Raw genomic sequence first — 22,400 nt, 5'->3', positions numbered from 1 at the left:
AAAATAGCAGCCTCTTTTATTTGATACAAATCTCCTCTTGTTTCAAACAAGCTGGCTGAATTTAAAACAGAGTCCAAGTCCCATTTATTTCAGCAAACTTAGTTTATATAACACTTCCTCCTACCCCAGTCATGCTTTCTCTCCTTGCAACACATCCCTATTAGAATCATAGAATATAAGGGTTGGAAGGGACCTCAGGAGGTCATCTAGTCCAACCCCCTGCTCAAAGCAGGACCAATTCCCAACTAAATGTGCTAATCAGTAACTGATATTTTTCCCTGTTGTGGGGAAGGGAAAAGGGAGCAGAATGCCCTGATCCATTCTGGTTCAGGTTCGTTATATAATTAAGATTTTGTTTTCTTTATTCTTATTTGAACATATGGTCCTTATACACCTATTAATAGAAACCTGAATTACTTTGCTGAATGTACATTATTAAACTAATATTGTACACCTTACATAAAGTTGTTAGTGTTTGTTAGAAAGATAGCTACTTGGTATTTGTGATTGGGGCACTGTGCTGCTGGAAATGATCTTTTTCAGATGAGATACACTGCCCTGTGAACTGATGTCCTGGCTGCTAAAACGAGAGTTATTAGGACACTAGGATTTGCCAAAGTCTGAATTAAATTATTCAATTGGTTCTGCTGCTACAAAGATTTAGGCAGATGCTTAATTTTAAGCATGCAAGTAATCCCCACTGATTTCAATAGGATTACATGCTTAAAGTTAAACATATACTCAAGTCTCTGAAGGCTCAGAGCCATTCTACCAGTAAAAAAATGTTGCAGTCTCAGTTGGATAGCATATTCTTTACTTCCTGTCCAAAATTGTTGAATAGCTGCTGCAGTCAACTACAGAAAATTGTTACATTTCAGTGGTAGGTGAAGAAAATCTGTCTAGTTGTAAACTTCTATAAAATTCCTCAAGATAATATAAAAGTAAAAGGCTATATTAATATTGTTCTGTATACAAGAATCATAAGATTTTCTTTTGATCTGAATTCTGACCCCGATAGATTCAGATCAGGTCAAATTCTCCCTCTTTTCAATTAGAAATAAATGGTTTCTTAAATTTTATTTGCTTGCTTTATGTTATAGGTGCGCAAAAATAAACATAATGGTTTTAATTGTTAGGCTTTCTGTTCTCCATCCTTCAAAAGTGAATTATTTTTAAATGAGAATCATAGGCAACGTAGTTGGAAAAGACTTTAAATGTGTCTTAATACAAGACAGGGAGTCAGAATTCCTGGGCTCTGTTCCTAGTTCTGACATTCACTCATCATGTGTCTTCAGGAAAGGCAAGTCTGGTTGCATAGACACAAAAGTCAGGTTTCGATTTCAACAACAACAAAAGAGTTTTAGAAACGCTAATATTAACAGAATATATTCAAAAAATTGAAAGCAATATATGAAACTATTATTTGTATTTAAATATTCCCTTTCAGTGTTTGCAACAGCAAAGCTGATCCTCTCTGCCAATACATGAGATTTAGAAAATGAAAATTACTGTTCTCAAAAATGGGTGACATATGGAAATTAAATAAGTAGCTTTAAATCTGAATAGTAGATTTAGTTTTTAAGATTATTTTAATTCCAATGATGTGGTATTACTGATAAATCAAATAATTTTATATACCTATAGGCTAAGATTTTCAAGTAACTAGTGATTTTGGGTGCTTCACTGGTTGGATGCCCAGTGTAGAATCCCTTAAAAAACCTGAGTTTTAGAAAGTGCTGAGCAACCACCCTCAGAAAATCACTCAAACTGGGCACCCGAACACTCTATTCACTTTTGAAAATCTTGGCCATGACTTTAAACTTGATATTGTGTGTATATTAAAAAATCAGCAGAAACACTGGGTGGAATTCTGGCCCACTCAAGTTAATTGCAGCACTCCCACTGACTTCAGTGGAAGCAGGATTTCATCCCATGGGCCTCAGTTTACTCATCCTTAAAACAGGTATAGTATTTATTCATCTCACAGAGGTTGTGTGAGGCTTGGTCAAATAATAGCCCTGATACATGCAATCTGATCTGCATGGGTAGATCCACTGGCTTACCTTCACACATGGATCAAAAGGAGGGCAGGAATTCAATCCCCAAAAACTGTCTAAGCTTTTGATTTGAGTGGGTCTTGGGGAAGCCACCAGAAGCAATATAGACAGAGAGATTTCCCCTAGTATTGTTTTATTCTTTAATTAAAACTAATCTAGTGTTGTCTTTGAACTGTGTGTAACATCATTTAACACAGCAAGTTGTTGTATATTGATCCCCTTAGAAGGTCAATGAATCTCATATATCTGCACTGTCATGTTCTGGGGGAAAATCTAGGACTGGGAGTGTTCTGGGATCACCCTGAAAATGATAATTAAGGCTGGTGGAAGTCAGCATGTGACTGATGTGTGGCTGGCAGGCTGCAGCCATACACAGACACTCAGGATGCTGTCTGCATGCTGGAAGGCTGTTTGTGAGTGGCCCAGGTGAGAACTACAGCATCAAAGCATTCTGAAGCACTAAGTTTTGCAGGGTAGGAGTGACACAACCCCTCACAGGCCTGGATTGCATCCCAGAATGTCATACACTGCAGGATGCATTTGAGCCACTCCATTCTGGCCCACTATGAAGTACTCAGTACTCCAACCTGCAAGAGTAAAAAAAGTATTGAGCCCACAATCTTATCAGTAGTTTATTTAAAATAAATATTTGCAGGTCACTTCCAGTTCACTTCCAAGAGTCTTACTCTTTCCAGTATATTTTTGATATGGTCTCCCCATTGCTTTGTTTTCTGAAAACATAAATCACAAATGCAGTGCCGAAGTACAAAGAGACAATGGGAGAGTGAGAAGCAAAATTTTCTTGTGGAAGACAATGAATCTCTGTAATGACTGCGAGAAATACAGTTCACACTTCTATATATTCATAATAATCATCATTTCTCAAAGGTCATGACTAATTAATCAAAATTAGTTTATGATGGAATTTATCACCTTAAAATACCTGGCAGTTTTAACAACTAAATAGAATGTCTCTGTAGCTGGAGATTTGATTTTTTTTTTTTAAATACTTTTCAAAAGTTGTCAAGAAGCTCTGAGGACAGGAACCACTTGATTTGTTTGGGGTAATACATTATTATCACATATCCACTTAAACTATAAGCACAAGATGAAGATACATCAATATTTTCCTCTTTAGGAGCAAATTAATCCATACTCTTATTGTGTGAAGCTGAAGAAAGCCATGATTTCTTGTGTGGTGTAAGAACTTATATAGAATAAGATAGAAATACATAAGCAATAAAACATGCCAAAGTGTATTTGTCAATCATTTCTGGAATGTTTAGATAAAAGGCACTTTTTTCAAACTATGCACTTCCACACAAAGGTTGGAACCATGTACCAGATGGCCAGGAAGATTTCAGCAACCCAAGTATTCTGAGCAAGTCTGCCCCTGGTGGCTGAATTTCAGAAAACAAGCATCAGAAGTTACTCTATTCCAGTAGTCCCCAAACTTTTTGTCTGGCGGGCCTCAGATGAAGGACCGTGGCAGCAGTGGTGCATTTCGGAGGCAATGCCGCTCGATGACCCCACTTGCTGCTGACAAGCGACATCATCGAGAGGTGTCGCCACCGAAACATTGCAGAAATTCGGTGGCATTTCGGTGGATGTTCGATTGCCGGCCAAGACGCAGGCACTGCGTTGGGGACCCCTGCTCTATTCAGAGCAAAACTAGTATTGCCATTTATATCCTATGTTTATTGGCTGCCCACCTAACTACAACACTGGGGTGCAGTGATTAGAATAGGAATCCTCTGCAGTAATTTTTTCCGACTGGGGCAGAAACACTCAGGACAAAACCCAGCCTAAGATCCTCCTTCCTTAGCTCTTTCAGCAGACAACAGGTCCAATCTTGCATTTCTGATCTCACTGGCAGTAAGGAAACTGATTCTCCAGTGAGATGAGCAGAAACTCCTTTTCATTTCTTCTAACTCCATGTGCTGTGTAAAACCTGAGCTTAAGGGGGAGTGAGGCAGCAGGGTGATTCTTCAAGATGGTTAAGGAGCCTGTCAGTTGAAGGTGTCTGGGTCCAGTCCTGTCAAGCAGGGGAATATTTATTGCTCTTGCCCCCTAGTGGATTCAGTGGTGGATTAACAGATGGGCCAATGGAGCCCATGCCCAGGGGCCCCAGACGATTTGGGGGCCCTGTAGGAGCACCTTCTCCAAAACTGTGGCCCTGTCCCTTTCTTCTTCTCCTTCCCTGAGGCCCCTCTCCTGCTCCTCCTCTTCCCCTGGGGCTCACCTTCTGGCAAGGCCAGAAGCTGGAGCTGGGCCTTCATAAGAGCCTCCCAGGGAGACTTTGGCCACTCTGGGGTTTCCTGGACCATCCATCTGCCCTGGGGGAGGGTGCGGGGGTCAAGAGCAGACACCAGGATGTGTCTTTGCTCCCTGGGACATGCCATCCAGTGCAGGTGAAGGGTCCAGGATTTCCCCACAGCAGTCCAGGCTCCCCATGGCTCTTACCACAGACCAGTTCCAGCTTCTGGCCTGGCCTGGGGGTGGGGCCTCAGGGAGGGGAGGAGGAGCAAAGTGTGTGGCTATATGGCGAATAGGGTGTGGGGGCCCAAAGTTCTTTGTGCACAGGGCCCCAATAAATCTTAATCTGCCCCTGAGTAGATTAGAGGACCATTTGCTGGCTGAGTAGTCTTAGGGTATGGCTACACTGGCACTTCACAGCGCTGCAACTTTAGCGCTCAGGGGTGTGAAAAAACACCTCCCTGAGCGCTGCAAGGTACCGCGCTGTAAAGCCTCAGTGTAATCAGTGCTGCAGCGCTGGGAGCACGGCTCCCAGCGCTGCAAGCTACACCCGTAGAGGTTGTGGTTTTCGTGCAGCGCTGGGAGAGCTCTCTCCCAGCGCTGGCGCTCTGACCATACTCACACTTCAAAGCGTTGCCGTAGCAGTGCTCCCGCAGTGCTGCCGCGGCAGCGCTTTGAAATTTCAAGTGTAGCTGTCATAAACAGATCGTAGGAGTTAATAGAACAGAAGTACTTTATATCTCTTTTGACTGTAAAGGTTTAACAAGTTCAGTAAGCCTGGCTGTCACCTGACCAGAGGACCAATCAGGGGACAGGATACTTTCAAATCTGAGGAGGAAGTTTTTGTGTGTGCTGTAGAATTTGGTTGTTGTTCTCTCTGGATTCTGAGAGGGACCAGACGTGTAACAGGTTTCTCTCCAATCCATCCACACAGGCTCTATAAATTCAGAATAGTAAGTACTATGATAAGATAAGGCGAGTTTAGGCTTATGTTTGTTTCTTTATTTGCAAATTGCATTTTGGCTGGAAGGAGTTTAATTGTGCATTTTGGCTGAAGGAGCTCAATTTGTATTTTGCTGAAGAATTTAATTTGTACTTGTGTACTTAGGCTGGGAGGCCTATTCCCAGCGTCTATGCTGAAAAATCCGTACTAATCATTTTAAATTTAAAAGATAATTTTACCTGTTTTTCTCTCTTTAATTAAAAGTTTCTTTTTAAGAACCCTGATTTTTTTTTTATTCTGGTGGGGGAGACCCAGGGGACTAGTCTGGATCATAGGAATTGTGGGAGAAAGAGGGAAGGGGAAGAGAGAGTAATCGTTTTTCTCTCTGTGTTAGAATTACTTCTCTCTCGGGAGAGTCTGGAGGGGGAAAGAGAAGAGGGAAGGAAGGTGAATTTCCCTCTGTTTTAGATCAAGGAGTTTGATCACAGTGATCTTCCAGGTAACCCGGGAGGGAAGCCTGGGAAGAGGCAATGTGAGGGAAGGGTTTTAAGTTTTGGGGGGGACCAGAGTGTACCAGGCACTGGAATTCCTAGTTGGTGGCAGCGCTACAAGTACTAAGCTGGTAATTGAGCTTAGAGGAATTCATGCTGGTACCCCATCTTTTGGACACTAAGGTTCAGAGTGGGGAATTATACCATGACAGTAGCCATACCCTTATAGTGGCTGCACATTTGAACAGAGCTATGTAAGCTTTCAACAAGAAAGAAAACATAGATGTGTAAGTCCTGTGGCCTGGACCTCTAGAGCAGTGGTTTTCTAAATTTTTTTTTTTATTATTTATTTTTTTGGTGATCCAGTTGAAGAAAAGTGTTGATGCCCGCAACCCAACAGAGCTGGGGATGAGAGTTTTGGGGTATGGGAGAGGCTGAGGCAGAGGGTTCAGTGGAGGGCTTTGAGGTGGGCCTGGGCTGGGGGTGCAGGCTCTGGAGTGGAAGTGGAGATGAGGGTTTTGGGGTGCAGGAAGAGGCTTTGGGTTTGGGGGGGCTCAGGGCTGGGGCAAGGGGTTGAGTTTGGGGTTGGGGTGTGGGCTTACTTCCAGCGGCTCCCAGTCAGTGGCACAGCCGGGGTGCAGAGGCAGGCTTCTCGCCTTTCCTGGCACTGCAGACTGCACTGTGCCTTGGAAGCAGCCAGCAGCAGGTCCGGCTACTAGGCAGAGGCACATAAGTGGCTTTGCGTGGCTCTCACCTGCAGGCACCACCCCTCCGCCCCCAGCTCCCATTGGCCAGGAACTGACCAATGGGAGTCCAGAGCCAATGCTTTGGGTGGCAGCAGCGTACAGAGCTCTGGGGCCCCCCTGCTTAGAAGCCGGACCCGCTGCTGGCTTCTTCCAGGGCACAGCACAGTTTCAGAACAGGTAGGGTCTAGCCTGCCTTAGCTAGGCAGCACTGCCAACGGGACTTTTAATGTCCCAGTCAGCGGTGCTGACCAGAGCCACTGGGGGGGCCTTGGTGCTGAGCAAGACAACTCAATGCCTTACATGCCGCAACCCAGTACCGGGTCATGACCTGAACTTTGAAAAACACTGTTCACGAGAGTAGGTAGCTTGGATTGACACCTGTTGGTGATCAGGGAAAAGAGTATCACAGGGAAAGGAGCTCTCTGCTAGCCAGAGGCAGATTAAAGTTTCCAGGGGCCCTAGGCCAGCACATGTGGGGGGCCCCATCCTGCCCCATTCCGCCCCTTCATCTGCAGCCCTTCCCCTTCCCTGGGACCTCTCCCGTGTTCCATCTGCAGTTCCCTCCCCTCATTCCACCCACACTGCGACCTGTTTGCTCCTTTCTGCCCCCGTCCCCACTGCAGCTCCAAGACCGGAGAAGCTCTGTCCCCACACCATGGCCCTCAGGCTGTAGTGAGGAGCAAGAGCTCTTCCAGTTAGGGTAACCAGATGTCCTAATTTTATAGGGACAGTCCCAATTGGTGGGTCTTTTTCACCCACCCTCTGTCCCAATTTTTCACATTTGCTCTCTGGTCACCCTACCTCCAGTCCTAGTGCTGCAGCAGAGGTCCAGGTCTGGGATTCAGGGGACCAGGGTCATGGTGTTGGGGCTTCTCCAGCCCTGTCTCACAGCTTCTGCAGGGGTTAGGGGCCGCTGGGAAGGGGGCTTCCCCAATCCCACAGCTTCTGCCAGGGACAGGGTGGGGGGGGGCACTGCAGGGGTATCCCCTGTCCCATGGCTTCTGCTGGAGACAGGGTTGGGAGGCATGGGGGCTTCCCCCATCCTGCTGGAGGGAACTTGGGGGACCCCCAGTTGGCTGGGGCCCATGGGGTCAGTGGCTAATCTGCAACTGCTGCCAGCATCTGCTGATGACCAAGGGGCAACAACTGAATGGGACAGGCCTCACTTGCATTTCTGTTATATGAGAGTTGTAGACATTTTGGAAAATTTTTAGTTGTTTTAAGTTTGGGAGTAATAAAACTTTATAATCCCTGTTGTGAAACTACATGACTGCTGAACTTCACCAAATGCGCTTGTGCATGGGGTAGTGTTGTCTACCAAGGGCACCCTTTGGGGGAGAAGGTATTTAGTTTTCCCAGGTTTCTAGGTGTGGGGGCTCAAGCCAATGTCATTTATATATTTAGTAGGAACCTTTCGACGTCTGAACCTGGCCCTTTTATCTGCCATAAATACCAGCAGAAGGGTTACAGACATATGTCCTGCCAATCGCTAACAAAGTTAATAAAGAAAAGTAGTAGAACTCTGAACTTTAAACCTGGAGCTTAATGAACACTAACCAGTTCAAAGCTAATGAAGTGACAAATTGAGAAAATTTTAAAACTTGTATATTGCATAAAATAATGTCTATACAAGACAGAAAAAGATCTCTCCAAGAAGTGTTAGAATCACTGAGGAAAATCTCAGGCCATGTCTACACTACCTGCCGGATCGGCAGGTAGTAATCGATCTATCAGGGATCAATTTATCACGTCTTGTCCAGACATGATAAATCAACCCCCGAATCAATGCCCATACTCCACCTCGGCAGGAGGAGTAAGCAGAGCTGATGGGGGAGCTGCGGAGGTCGACTTGCTGCCGTGAGGACGGCCAGATAAGTCGAACTAAGATACTTTGACGTCAGCTGCGCAAATAGCGAAGGTGAAGGTTGCGTATCTTAAATTGATTTCCACACCCCCCCCCAGTGTAAACCAGCCCTCAGTTGGAATGTTTGGATCAAATAAGTGACAAATATAGTGACTATGTGCAAAAAAACAAAAAGTACATGTTGGACCTGGCCCCTTTATCTGTTCACGATGTTTTATGAATTTGTTTATTATGCACAATTGTTCGATAAATAGATTTTGCAAACATATTTGGAGTACTGAGTTGTTGTTAGAGTCAATAGACTTATGTTGCATCATCAGAATCCACTATTTGAACACTGTGACTGATCACCTAAGTCACATGACATGACTTATGTTCTCTAATAAATTGAGCTAACCTTTATAAATGTGATGAATGCCTGAAAAAACAAATGATTGGAGCATTGACTCTTTAGAGGAGAGGGCAGGGAACACTTTAGGAAAAGAGACAGCAGGCAATAAGAAGGTCTAATAAATTTTATAGTATTTTAAATTTTTTCTTAACTTCTTTGTGTAAAAGAGAATGTTTCATTTGGTGACCCAGAATAAAATGTCCTATATCTTATACTCAGTATTTATTAGAGGATGATGAAGTGTCTGCATTTACAAGTAAAACCACAGAACTTGTTCTAGCAAAAATTTTAACCCCCATTGACGAGTCAGCTGCTAATCAATATTGGAAGTCTGACAGTTGCTCTGTTTTCAATATTGCAATGACATAAATTAATGAACCTATTGTATCAGACATAATCCACAGGGCCATACAATGGACCTTACCGTCTCTTGCAGTTTAAGAACGTTATCACTCACAAGGGAATAACGTATTTACTTATAAATAATTTACTAGGAAATTTGTCAAAGTTAGGGTCATCAAACACTTTTAAGTTTAGCATACAGTAGATTCATAGATTTTAAGGCTAAAAGGGACTATTACGACCATCAGGTCTAACCTCCTACATAACACAGGCGATAGACTCACCTAGTAATTTCTGCATTAAACCCAACACTTCTGTTGAGTACAGCATATCTTTTATCTAGTCTTGATTTAAAAATTGCAAGTCATGGAGGATCCACCACATCCCAATGTAAGTGCCAGTTTGAGCTCACAGATGATCTTCATGCAGTTCAAGCAACAGACTTCTGAAAACATTTAATATTTTAATTCCATGGAGAGTTTTTCCCTGGGTAATTTTGGAAGCCCAGTATTTTGTAAAAGACCCTCCCATTACAAGATTTTCTGTACTTAAAATCCTTTGTGTATGAAATTTTGGATGCTTTTTAGTTTCATTGATCTCCTAGACTTCTCCATCATAACTGAATCTGATAATAAAATGGCATTTCCTAATTAGACTGTTACGTCTTCATCCAATGCATCACTCACTTTACCTCCATTATCAATCTGCAAAGGAGCCAGAACATTTGTCTCCAGAATGCAAGTTTAACCAAAACTGATTTTTGAAATTGTTTTATGATTGGTGTACCAATTCTCTCTCAATTTCAGCAAAAAATATGCATGTTCCATAATATTTAGAGAACACTCCTTAGCTGTCTGAATTGGTCAAGTGGTAACAGACACTAAGGCCAGGTCTACACTGCGACTTTAAATCGGTTTAATGGCCGATATACCGATTTAACGCTGTACCCGTTCACACGACGTCGTCATTAATATCGAGTTAAACGGCTCCTTAAATCGATTTCAGAACTCCTCCAAGACGAGAGGAGTAGCGCTAAATTCGAAAGTGATAACTCGGATTAGGGTTCGTGTGGACGGAAATTGACATTATTGGCCTCCTAGAGGTATCCCACAGTGCACCACTGACCGCTCTGGTCCGCAATCCGAACTCGGATGCGGAGTGCCGGTAAACAGGAAAAGCCCCGAGACCTTTAGAATGACATTTCCTGCTTTCACGTGTCCAGCTCTGATCAGCACGGGTGGCGATGCAGTTCAAATGCAAAAGTAGCTCCTGCATTGAACCTTACGGGAGATACTAGATCTGATCGCTGTATGGTGAGACAAATCTGTTTTATCAGAGCTCCGTTAAAGAACAGGAAATGCCAAAGCGTTTGAAAAATAAACTCCAGGATACACAGCGGTGCGTGACAACCGTAACGGGAAGCCAGAGACTCAAACGGATGCTCATGGAGGGAGGGAGGGGGTAATGAGGACTACAGCTACCAGTCTCCACAGCAGTCTCTGAAAACTATTTGCATTCTTGGCTGAGCGCCCAATGTCTGTAGCTTAATACACGGTGTCTTGCGTGGTTCACGGAACAGCTCGTCAGTCTCTTCCCCCCCCCCCCACGTGAAAGAGAAGTAAAAGAAATAATTCCTTGAGTACTGTAAATGTCACCCTCTGTGTACTGAATGCTGCTGGCAGAGAGTACGCGAGGTGTTGACAACGGTCAGGATACCGTTTGTGATCTCAGGGTCCATGATTGCTGTGCTATGGCGTTTGCTCAATGCACTCCGGGAAAAAGGCGCCAAAGGGTTGTCTGCTGCCTTCACAAAGGGAGGGGTGAGGCTGTACCCAGCACCACCCGGGGCAATGTTTTCTGCCCCATCAGGCACTGTGCTCTCAACCCGGAAGTGGGAACTATGGGATAGCTGAGGAACAGCTACCCACAGTGCACCGCTCCTGAAATCGATGGTAGCTTTGGACCATGGACGCAAACAATCGATTTCGTGATCCCACTGTGGACGCGCTAAACCAATTTTATTAGATCTGTTTTGTAATATCGGTTTAAGCTAATTCGAAATAATCATGCAGTGTAGACGTACCCTAAGGAACCACAGAAGGGCCTAACTGTAGATTCTATATATTCTACATATTCACTTTCTTTCCAGAGTCCATTTTGAGTGGATAAATGTCATGACCGTCCAAAGTAAAGTGCTGCTTACTGCGGCCTTGTGTAAGTTTGGCTAAAAATTGAAATTAATCATCTTGTTTCAAAGAAGGTGGAGCAAAATATGAATGAGTATGGAGGACTTTCATGTCACTCCACTTGTCTCTGCATTAGGCAAACAGAAGTCAAATAATGGTCAACTGTGGAAGTACTGTATTCTATGCACTGGGAAAAACTCATCTGTAAACAAACAGTGAGCCAGATTTGTTAACCTTCAGGATATTTTGTATAGCTCATTCACGTGTGATTTTGCAGGGGTGATCATGGAGATGCAACCATATTTTGTGGATTGCAGTTTATTTAGCTGACGCTTGTCAGTAAGGGTCCCAAACCTGCAGTGGTTACTTATGTGAGTAGACTTCAAGGAGTAGGCCCAATGACCTTCAGAGTTGCAGGATCATGCTCTAAATGATGTATGTATGTTTTTCATCTGTATGTATACATATTTAGGGACATATATGTTGGATGGCTGCATTGTAAGAAAATAAAGAAAAAATAGGTTGATCAGAGCACTGGAGAAAAGAGGGTTCTTTTAATGAATACAAACAATGGCTTGTACTTTTAGCATGTAAAGCAGATAAATGAGTAAAATCATTAAACGTAAAAAGCCTGTACAATATGTTCTGATTAAAAACTATAACAAGTCATTAAATGAGTCATTATTAATCATACTACAGAAAAACAATTGATCAAAAGTGTTTGTAGTACTATTTCTTTGACATTCATCTATTTTTGAAATTCTCCCCAACATTTATTTTTAGCTTCCTTTGTTAATGGGCATGATAATTCAAGCAGTTTACTGTTGAGCAATGACCTCTGCATCACCTCAGGAGTTCAGTCTCCTGGGTCAACAAACGATGTTTGGAATAAAATAAATAAATATAATTAAAAAAATTAAAAAGCTATTGGCAATAAATGTTTCTGATTAGCTGCTAAAGTGGCTATGAAAACTACGTTAGACATCCTATCGCCTGTTTGTCCAGTGGGGACACCATGCTGTTAGTCAGAGAGTAAAAGAGTTAATTTCTAGCATCAGATGCAAACCAGAGCTAAGAGGGAGTGAATAGGTGGCTAGTTAAGACACGAAGGAGCAAGACACACAATATAAATGCTATAAGCATGTCCTGTAATAAAATAATAAATTTCTGTTAGAATTTATTTACATACAGGATAGTATATGAACTGAATCGCCACTTATTCACATCAGTACAAATCAGGAGTTATGCCACTTAAGTCAATGGAATTATATTGGTCTAAAGCCAGTGTGACAATCAAGCATTGAGTCTAAAAAAAGAACAGAATTTTGCATGTTTTGTGCCTAACTCTCTTGTTCACAAGGTGCAGCCCAAACCCTTTAAAACATTGTTTTACTTTTTCATTATTCTCCCTTGTTTGAATAGTAATTGCCAGATTGTTGCTGCAAAATCAGTAGGAGGAGTTCAAGACATTTATTTTCTGCTTGTAAAAAAATATAGTCTATCAAATTATTTAAATGCCTTAAGTGGTGGATTCATTAAGACAAAACACTGAGAATCTAGAAGATGTCCCCACAAAAATCTATTACTTTTAGTTGGATTAATTTTGTGGCTTCACCTACTTGACAGTGGCCCCGTGACCATATTAGGCCCACCCTGGTTCCTTCAATTTGGATTAAGGAAACAATCATGAAAATATTTACTACCAATTGTAGTACTTCCTATCAGGAGTCGTCCCACAGAAGTTAATGGACTCAGTCTTCCGGTGCACTGGAGCAGTACTTGATCCACTTCAAAGGAGGCCAAAGTTGCTTTATGCCACCTTTCTGTCCCTCAAACTCTGATCCTGGGGCAAGCCAGAGACTGGTCCAGCCCCTAGTATAATTTAAGGAAGTCTGGTCCAAATTATGCTAATTTATAATGCCCCCCCTGAGGTGCTGTTATACCATTTCCTGTCATGCCTCCTAAACCAGACTATGCAGGAGCCTTAGTTGCCTATTTAGGACACTTTTAAGTCCCCTTTGGGCAGCCAGAGCTCAAAATGGATTTAGTGTGGGCCAAGATTGAGCTGAATGACAGTGTTCGATATAGTAAGCACTGTGCCTGGTAGCAACTGTTTGCAGGATTGGACACTAAGCCATTAAAAGCATAACTCATTTAATTTTTCAAAAATACTCTGTAACTTAGCAATAGTTTCCACTAGGTCACAGATATCTCTATGCTCCCTTGTGTAATAGTGCATTAAAAGGGGGAGACACTTTTTCATCCTTATTCATCAGTGATAGAACACATTGGCACCACATTTCACAGCCTCAAGTTCTAGGTTGTCTTCACTCTGTCCATTTTTCCCTCGCCTTTCTTTTCCACTTCTGCCCTTATCATATTTTCCCAACACCTTATCTGTTCCATCACTGATGTCAGCCTCATCCTCCTATTTGTCAGGTTCTCATGCAAACATCTTAGGGTTTTCTTCCAAGTGGACCCTTACACATGGCATACTCTTCTCAAATTGGTCAGATCCCTCCTCAAGAGCCTCCTTCAATACCTTTATGGAATTAGCCAATTAAATGTAGCAAGATTGAAGGGCAAAGGGAAATATCTGACATATACTTTTCTTATAATATTTTTTAAAGAAAGAAATTTCTCTCTATATATACATATATATTTGATTATTTTTCCCTCCCTTCTCCCTCACCCCTAACCTTCAAATATCATGGGTCCACTTAGGTTATAAGTTTTATGGGGTAGGGACCATGTCTTCATGTGTTTATACTGCACCTAGCATGATCCTGACTAGATTCTCTGGGTGATACTTTATATGCTATATTATTATATTATTATGAAATGTTTGTTGCAGTATATAAAATTGCCTGGTACTTTCATTGGTAAGCAACAATACCACTTGTTGGCTACTCTTTCAATAGTGGTGAGAAAGCATTTTTGTTCTTATGGGAGAACAAATGAATAATGAATTCCTCAGTCTATCACCTTTCAACTCTGCAAGAAAATGCAACTGCGGTTCATGATGACTTTTCACAGGCTAAGGGTTGTGGGGGAGGATTTTTGCGAGCCTGCCCCAACCCCAACCCTGTTCAGTTAAAATAATATCATGATGGCATCTTCAACAGCCCAGCTTTCTTTTAAAATTATATTCCAGTGCATAGATCCTATTTTGGTTTGTTAGTGCCTGCCTTGGTTTGGGGGGAAGAGGCAATGCATGAGGGGAATGTGGTGTCACACGCCCCCACCCCAGATTTGCTGCTTGGCTTAGACTGAGTGTGCTCAGTAATGTTTGCTGACGCCTCTGCCCTCACTCTTCCCCCCAACTTTCAGAAGGTAAGGGATGTCTCTGGCAGAGGGGGAGTGTTTCCAACCTTAGAAGTCCATCCAACAAGACAAATGCATCTTCATCATGACACACAATCACCATATTCACTGGGAGAGAAAAAAATGTTGTTATGCAGCCTAACATTTTACCGCGTCAATTACTTTGCAGACACTAAAGGCCTAATTCTATTTTTATTCTCTAAAAAAAGTATCTAGCAGAATTCTTCTGATTCTTTTCTCCTCAGCATGAGACCAATGGAATTGCCAAACTGCTTAGTTCGCACAATGTTGACCCTTATCAGAAGTAGTAGAAGTGTGGAGTGAGAGTCAGGCCCACTAGTGGATTTCATTCACCACCCCATGTCTGGTATAAATGTCACTCTTAACATTCCAGTCAGTTCTCTCTTGACTGGCCAGCAGAGAGGCCCGTGATTTGCACACCGCTGTCCAGCTCTTACCAAGTCTGTAGCCTTTCCTTCCTTCCAGCTGGTTCAATAATGATTTCAGTATTTTCAACCCTAAAACCTTAACTTCACTAGAGAAGTTCGCCATGCTAAATATCACTTGGTCCCTGCAATAAGAATGCTGGCCCTTTAAGGACTTAGCCTGGTCTGCAGAGCTTTAGGCCATAGAGGGAGTCACATCACTGTTGGCCACTGGTGAGAGGAGGAGTCATGACTATAAAAAGGACAGCCTATATCTACAGAGGAGAGGTAGGGAGGAGGTAGAACTTGGGGAGAGTTAATCTTTTCATGGTAGGAAAATGGCAAAGGGAAGGTTCTCTAGTACCAGAGCCTGTGGAAAGACTAGCTGTGTTCTACAGAGCTCTATAGAGAGGAAGCCCAGGGCAGACTTGGGAATAGATAATAGTTCACTGAGATGACTTTTGAGTAATTCTTGGTTATTACTGTGAAGATGGAGCTGGGTAATAAGGTGGGTGGGGCTTAGCAAAGGGCTGCTTAGAAAGAGCCTGAGGACAAGACCTGACAGGCACAGACATGAAGAAATAAGAAATGGTGCAGGAGTGGCTTAGATTTTGACAGGCTGCTGCTTTGGGTGATAGGGCCAAAGGCCAGATCTCAGAAAACTTCAGATACCCCTGATACAAGGGCAAACCTGAGAACTGAACTTGGGGAGGACCAAAGGTCTGTGTGTTCAACTTCTTGGTGACTACAAAAAATGTAAGACTTCTCTTTCTTTTCTTCTTCCTTTTGAGACGACCTTGAGTGGGACACAGCCTTTCTTAGCTTCTGTACACCAAAAGCTGCCTTTCTATCCCTGTCCTGCTCCTTAGTTTCTCGTTCTCTCCTGATTGGAATCATGTCCCATCTCCTTCCTTGCTCTTCTAGCCTCCAGTCTAGAGCTGGTTAAAAAAATTCTTCTCAAACATTTTATTTATTTATTTATTTATTGGGGAGGGGGGTGGAATTTGATGATTTAGCCAAATTGAAACATTTTGTGAAGACAGTTAGACTTTTACAAAGTTCTGATGGAACTCTCGCTGCCAGCCAGGTCCTCCCATTTTCACTGGCACCAACAGTTTCTTGCCACAACATTCTCCTTTTTATTCCCCGTCTAAATCCTCTTTTTTTCCCTACAGTGTCTTAGCCAATCTCAACTATTCAAAAATCATGATAGACCCCCCTCTCCTCCCACAAGAACCATGAGAATTTAAAAAATGTTGTGTTCTTTTTTACTTCTTGTTCTTAGCATTTAGAGTCTACTTCGTTTCTATTTTCAGGATTTTCTGTGCAACCATAGGAGATAGAAACTTACTTTTGAATGAAAGCTGGGATACTCAGTTTCATGAGATGGACCTTTAAAAAACAGTATCACAAGATTTATGATAGAGTAATGAGAATCAGCAACACTGCTTATGCCTGGTTTTGATATGACGAATGATGAGGGCCATCTTAATGGAGGACAGTCTGTGTCCCATTGAAAACTATGAAGGGCCTTGACCATTGTTATGAGAATCAGCTTCTCTTCCACCTGAAAAGGCTGTATGGAAATAGTCATTCTGGCTGAGGTGAGCCTTCAGCTTCAGGCTTTTTTGGAGAAATGGGAGAAAGTAGCCATTCTTAGTAATGGCAAGAAAATCCTAGCTGTCTCTTGACATCACAAGCATCTTAAAAAAACTGTAGAAAGTAATAACTTCTCAGGCCATCATTCTAGGGGTAGGGGGTGACAAATCGTACTGAGATTGAGGCAGTTGGTCTGTGCTGGGATAGAGGCTGGTTACTTCTGTATCTGTCTCTGATAAAGTCGCAGTTCTGTTTAACTAACAATGTCCGAGACACAATTGTGTGGTGGATTCTACAAAATTCTTACAAGTCATATAGACTCACAATAACATAAGAGTGTTTTGAGTTATGCAGTCCTTCCTTTGGTGCTTCTGTGCTTTCTTGTAGTGTATTCAATTGTTATTGTTACAAATACTCCAGCTCTACTTCTGATTGTTCCAGTTCTTATTATTAGCATTGATCTTTTCTTGCTGATAGCTGTAGTCTTACCTACATATATATCCCATTTGGCTTTATATTCTGCACAAGCCAGAACATATTAGGTGGTTTCTTTAGAGAACGGCAAATACCTTACTTTTTCTGCTGTAACTAGAACTTGGCTAAAGATATCATTCCAAGAAGATTCTCACTCTCTCAAACATCCCTGTGAGGATTTGAGGTTGCCTTTTTAATTTGTCTTGCTGTTTTTAAGTTATTTTCCTCCTGTGGGGCATATTTTCATTTATAATGACTTGGAAGTGTCTTAGCATCTTGGAACTTCACGTTTCATGTACCTCAAGCATCTGAATGGAGTAGCTGGAAAGCAGAATACATATTCCACAGCGGGTGCTACACTACATTCAGTAAGAGGCTTGGCTCTTGGAGAGTTCTGCCAGTCTTACACTAAGGAGCTAAGACCCATGGACAAGAATCCTGTTGGAGTTTCATCTTCAGAGAAGCATACCTACAAGTAAGTAGTTTCCCCTTAGCGTCTTATACAACACTAAGTGCACTGTTGGCACATAAATATCAAATAATGAATAGTACCAGATGATTAATACTGTATCTTCTGATTTTTTTCTCCCCTAGACAGAAAGGGAGTGTTTGATAGAGGCATTAAAATGCATAGCACGTGTAATTGTATTTTTATGTCTTTCCTACTGTTTATTTATGGGTAACTTACATTGCAAATTAGAGAATAAATATTTTTTTTTAAAAAAGAAGCTAATCATCCCTTAAAACATGATCAAAATGTGATTAACAAATTAAAATATTTTACATAGGGCCTGATCCTATGAGTCACTGTGTGATCTCAATTCCCATTATAGTCAATGGGTTGAATTCTGCTTACACCAGTTTAAATATGGAATAGCTTCATTTAGTTGTATACAGTACTCCAACTAATATAGTGTGCCAGAAGTTGAAAGCAACTGATAAAGTCATGACTTGAAATGCACTCTTGTATGCTGGGACATTTTGAAGAGACAGACTGAAAAAATAAAATGAATTTCCCTAGATAAAATAGCCATGACCAGGGCTTAAATTCAGCTGGAGCTGTCTGGAACAGAGCTCTGGTAAATATTTTGAACCCCTCCCCCCCCAGAGTTTTCATAGCATGTTGTTGGGGAGGGCTCAGTGAAATACCCTATGAGAATTTAAGTCCTGGCCATAACTGTAGTTGTTTTAATTACTTTCATTTTGGTTAACATTCTACAATAACAGCAGAAAAATCAGGAGTAATTCCATTGATTTCAGTTTCTACAGAGTTACTCCTGATTTACAACGGTATAACTGGGAATAAAATTTGTTCAATTGGTAGCAAGCAGATAGGAGTAGTGAACATTTTACTGGGTTGTGCTGCAGAGACTCCAGGGATAAAGAGGCTCAGCTGGACCCAGTCATATGGAAGAAGCTGTGGACTCCCTGGAGCATTTATAAACTACTTGCTGATGATGTAGGCTTCTCTGGTGGTGGTCTCTGTGTAAGGGGAATCACCTTCTCCCATCTCTGAGGTTAGATTTTTTTTAAAATCACCTTGTGTTGAATTCAGGAGGAAGAATAAACTCAGTCCAGTAAAGATACAACTTTAAACCTGGTAAGGGTGACCAGATGTCCCAATTTTATAGCGACTGTCCTGATATTTGGGAATTTTTCTTTATGGGCACCTATTGCCCGCCATCCCCTGTCCCGATTTTTCACACTTTCTATCTGGTCACCCTAAACCTGGTGTATGTAAATTTTTCTATGAATGCTAGAATTTTCTTGCAATAGGCAATATTTTTAGGAGGATTTCCCAGAGAAACACTATGCATGCATTTTACACCATTGGAATGGAACAGAAGAGGAAATTAGTTTTCCTTTAAAAAACAAAACAAAACTAGATCTGTCACTCAGATATAAATAAAGCAGCATGATGCTGATGCTTTGCTTATTTAAAGGTATACAGTGGCACAGTCACACCCCTGAATTTTCAGAAAACATTTCTTCACAAGATTATTGTATAATTTACATAAAATGTTTTTTTTTTAAATAATGCAAGAATATGGAAACTATAATTATCTTTCTCCAAACCCCTCTCCTCAGGCAATGGTGAAAAACTCAATGGCATGGTTGAGATGTTTCAAAAATGTGCAAGATTGTTTTGCTTTTCTAACGCTAACTACACCAAGGCATGCAACCCGTCCCTAGCCCCTTCGTTATCTGTCTCTGCCTCACAAACGCTTAAGATTTTTCCGCACAGAGGTGTTTAAAGTGTGTGAGAAAAATCTCAGGTCTGAAAAAGAACTTAAAGTGTGTGAGAGCGTTGGCGGGAGGAAGGAGTGATGGAGTGAAGATGCTGAAACTGCATAGATCTTGCAGTTGTTTTTCTAGCTCTCGTGCCAGTATTAAGTAGTCCCTAGGAATCTTTGTTGTTGGCGATCGCTATAGGAAAGGGTGCGCGGTTTATGCCTTAACCCAGCTTCAGGGGAACTCTGTCCCTCTTTCCACCCTAGTACTAAGCAGCACCAGGCGGTGCAGCTACCGCCAGCCTCACTGGGGAGGCAGGTCGCTTGTTAGGGGCTAGGGGTTGTAGCTGAACTTTCATTCATTGTTTGCGTTTCCCCAGTTCCCCTTCTACTCACCTCCTCCCCCCCAGATTTGAAGGTCTGGAGCCGGCCAGCCAATGAACGCTGCCCTTGCAGTTTTGGGCGTGGCCGGAGGAGGCGAGGCCCCGCCGCCCATATATAATGGACAGAGCGTGGGGAAGTTCTGGTTTGGTGTTGTTTACGGGAGAGGTGCTTGGATGTTTGCGGCCGCAAGGAGCAAAGGCGGAGGAGGAGGCAAGGCGGAGGGTCCTGGTATCTGTGGCAAAAGCTGCTGGAAGCTTCCTGTTTGCTAAAGAGCCAAGCAGCAGCAGCTTGGGAAGCGCTAGCACAGGTTTTTGTGGCGCCTTGGGAAAGCACTTTCTGCAGTGCTAGCAGTGACACACACCTTGCAGCGGGGAAGCGAAGCGGCCTGCGTATGTGTCTCATCCTATTGTTCAAACTGAGAGACTTGGGGGTGTGAAGGAAGGAGCTTGCGTGTTGTCTCTCTTCTCCCACCCCCTTTACCCCCATTCTCCTCGCCCTCTGTGCAGGAGGAGACCAGCCGCCCGGGAGCTACAGGAGCTGGTGCCAGCTGGACTGTTCTATACAGACATCCCTTGCTCAGGTGCGCCTTCGGGAATCGGGAAGGGGAACGGAAACCTTTCCTAAGCATTCTCCCTTCCCAGACTGGGGAAAGGAAAGTTCTTCCCTCAGTCCCTCTACACAGCCATCGTGGGAGCTGCTGAACTGCCTTCGCCTATACGACCCCCACCGTTCCTACCTTTCCCATCAGGTGGTGCCTGCTGCAGCAGAGCTGCTGTATCCGGGAGACGAGAGGGAACACATACTACGTTCGCTAGCGGTGCCTGTCTCGCTGTGCTCCCAGGATCGCAAGGGCATCGATAGCTGTGATCTGTCACCGAGGAGGTGGTGGATGAGCGCTCTCTGCAGCAGGGCAACGAATCACTTCTCAAACTGCTGCTGACTGTCGTGCTCCGGGAATAGCTCTTTCCTGCGAAACTTGGCTTTGGGAGCTTACAACCCAACATCATCGTATGTGTTGACTCTTCTTCCCCGCCGGTCCCCTCCAGGCAGTTTGATGAATGCTTTGGGAGTGAGGTATGATTTGCTGAGGCTCCTCTTGCAGAAGTGTGTGTGTGCAGTTGTAAAGCGAGCCCTCACCCACCCCCTTGCAAGACAGTAACCAGCCCGTCGGTGGGGGAAGAGTGTGTGTGAGCCGCTCTGCCCAAGTGCTTTGAATCGCTCGCGTGTGGTGCTGCTGGGCGATTGGTCGCAATGCAGCTCTATGGGAAACATGCAGCTTCAAGCAAACGTCGAGTCCGTGGCTTCTAGCCGGGGGGATCGTTAAAAGGGGCAAGGAGGAGAAAGCAGCGGAGTCACCCAGCTCTGCCGTAGCCGGAATCGGTGGCTTTGCTTCTTATTTGCAGGGAGTGTGTGCGCCAAGACCCGCATCTTCTCTGCCACCAGAAGGGGTACGAGACCCCGGCTTGCCCCCCAGCGAAGTTGGTTCAGGGGCGGATTGGTGCCACCCTTCTTATCTTGCCGGGGATTTTTGGTTCCTCCTTGGATCGCGAAGGACTCCGGTTGCCTTCTCATATCCTGCAAGTTGCCCAAGCGCTCGCTCTGCTGAGGAGCAGGAGGAGGGCGGTTGTGTCCTGTCTTATCTGGGGGGCGGTCTGCCTCGCTCTCCGCTCCTTCCTGGCCCAGGAGTCAATGCTACAGGGCTCGGCGGCTGTGCAACCTCGGCGGCGGAGGATGGGCGGCTTCGGGAGGCTCTCTTTGGGGCTCGTGCTGGTGGTGATCTTGAGCGAGGTGGCGCCGCAGCCCTGCCCGGCTCAGTGCTCCTGTTCCGGCAGCACCGTGGACTGTCACGGGCTGGCGCTGCGGAGCGTCCCGAGGAACATCCCCCGCAACACCGAAAGGCTGTAAGTAACCCCCAGCCGGGAGGCGCCCAGCGGGTCTCCGGAGCCACTGGAGCACAGCGCCTCGCTCCCGACCCCACGCGCGCTTTGCTCTCCCTGGTGAGCTGTGGGGGGCGTCCTCCTGCCAGCAGCACCCCAGTTGCCGTGTGATGTGATTCTCCCATCCCTCGTGGAGCAGCCCCGCTGCAGCGCGCCTGGGGTGGGGCAGGTGACACTCAAAGTCCCTGGAGGCTTCGCTTTGCTTTCAGACGCCCCTGGGCTGATTCCCGCTCCCTGTCCCTGCTTTCCTCGTGATGGGCTTCAGGGTAACGTTAGGAGACATGAAAGAGGGAACCATTAGTTCCACCGCCTCGCCTTCCCCATCAGCAAGGCGGCAGGAGGCGAATCCGCCTCTCCTCTCGCGCGGCCGCTGGCTGCATGGTAAGAGGAGGCGACATACAGGGCGGCACTTTCCCCCGCTCTGCATGTCAGGGTGCGTCGCTTGTCGTCCTGCCCCCCATGAATGGCAGGGGTGGGGGGAAGTTTTGTCATTGCCCAGTAAACTTCGCGCTGGCTTTAAAAATGGGGGCAGGGAACCAGAACCGGCTGGGACCGCTCGCCCCAAGAGGCTTGGCTGCTCAAGTTCTGCGTTCCTTTCCCCTTCTTGCGGCGTGCCCCTTTCTGCCCAGCTCCCAGGCGGTGTGCAAAACCATGGCTCGCCAAGGAGGCCCCTGAGTGCTGGGACATTGCTCCCCAGCGGCAAATGGCAATTCAACCCTCTGTTTTCCTTTTTGCTACACTGCTTGAAGA

The 22,400-nt window shown here is 44.3% G+C and overlaps 1 protein-coding gene across 7 annotated transcripts in view; it reads left to right on the top strand.

Moving 5' to 3' along the window:
- The first annotated feature begins 19,688 nt into the window (after window positions 1-19,688).
- The window catches only part of SLIT2 (slit guidance ligand 2), a 408,552-nt gene continuing 405,840 nt past the window's right edge, over window positions 19,689-22,400 (top strand). For 5 of the 7 annotated variants that reach the window (XM_075066554.1, XM_075066552.1, XM_075066553.1 and 2 more), the window contains exon 1: window positions 19,690-21,614. In XM_075066554.1, coding sequence (XP_074922655.1) covers window positions 21,403-21,614 — 212 coding nt within the window. In that variant the 5' untranslated portion in view covers window positions 19,690-21,402. Of the gene's footprint in view, window positions 21,615-22,400 lie in introns of all 7 variants that reach the window. The other 2 variants (XM_075066556.1, XM_075066555.1) reach the window with 1 other exon arrangement.

This window comes from Chelonoidis abingdonii, chromosome 5 (genome assembly GCF_003597395.2).
Source record: "Chelonoidis abingdonii isolate Lonesome George chromosome 5, CheloAbing_2.0, whole genome shotgun sequence".
Classification (NCBI taxonomy): Eukaryota; Metazoa; Chordata; order Testudines; family Testudinidae; genus Chelonoidis; species Chelonoidis abingdonii.
This window is presented reverse-complemented; position numbering and strand designations above follow the sequence as displayed.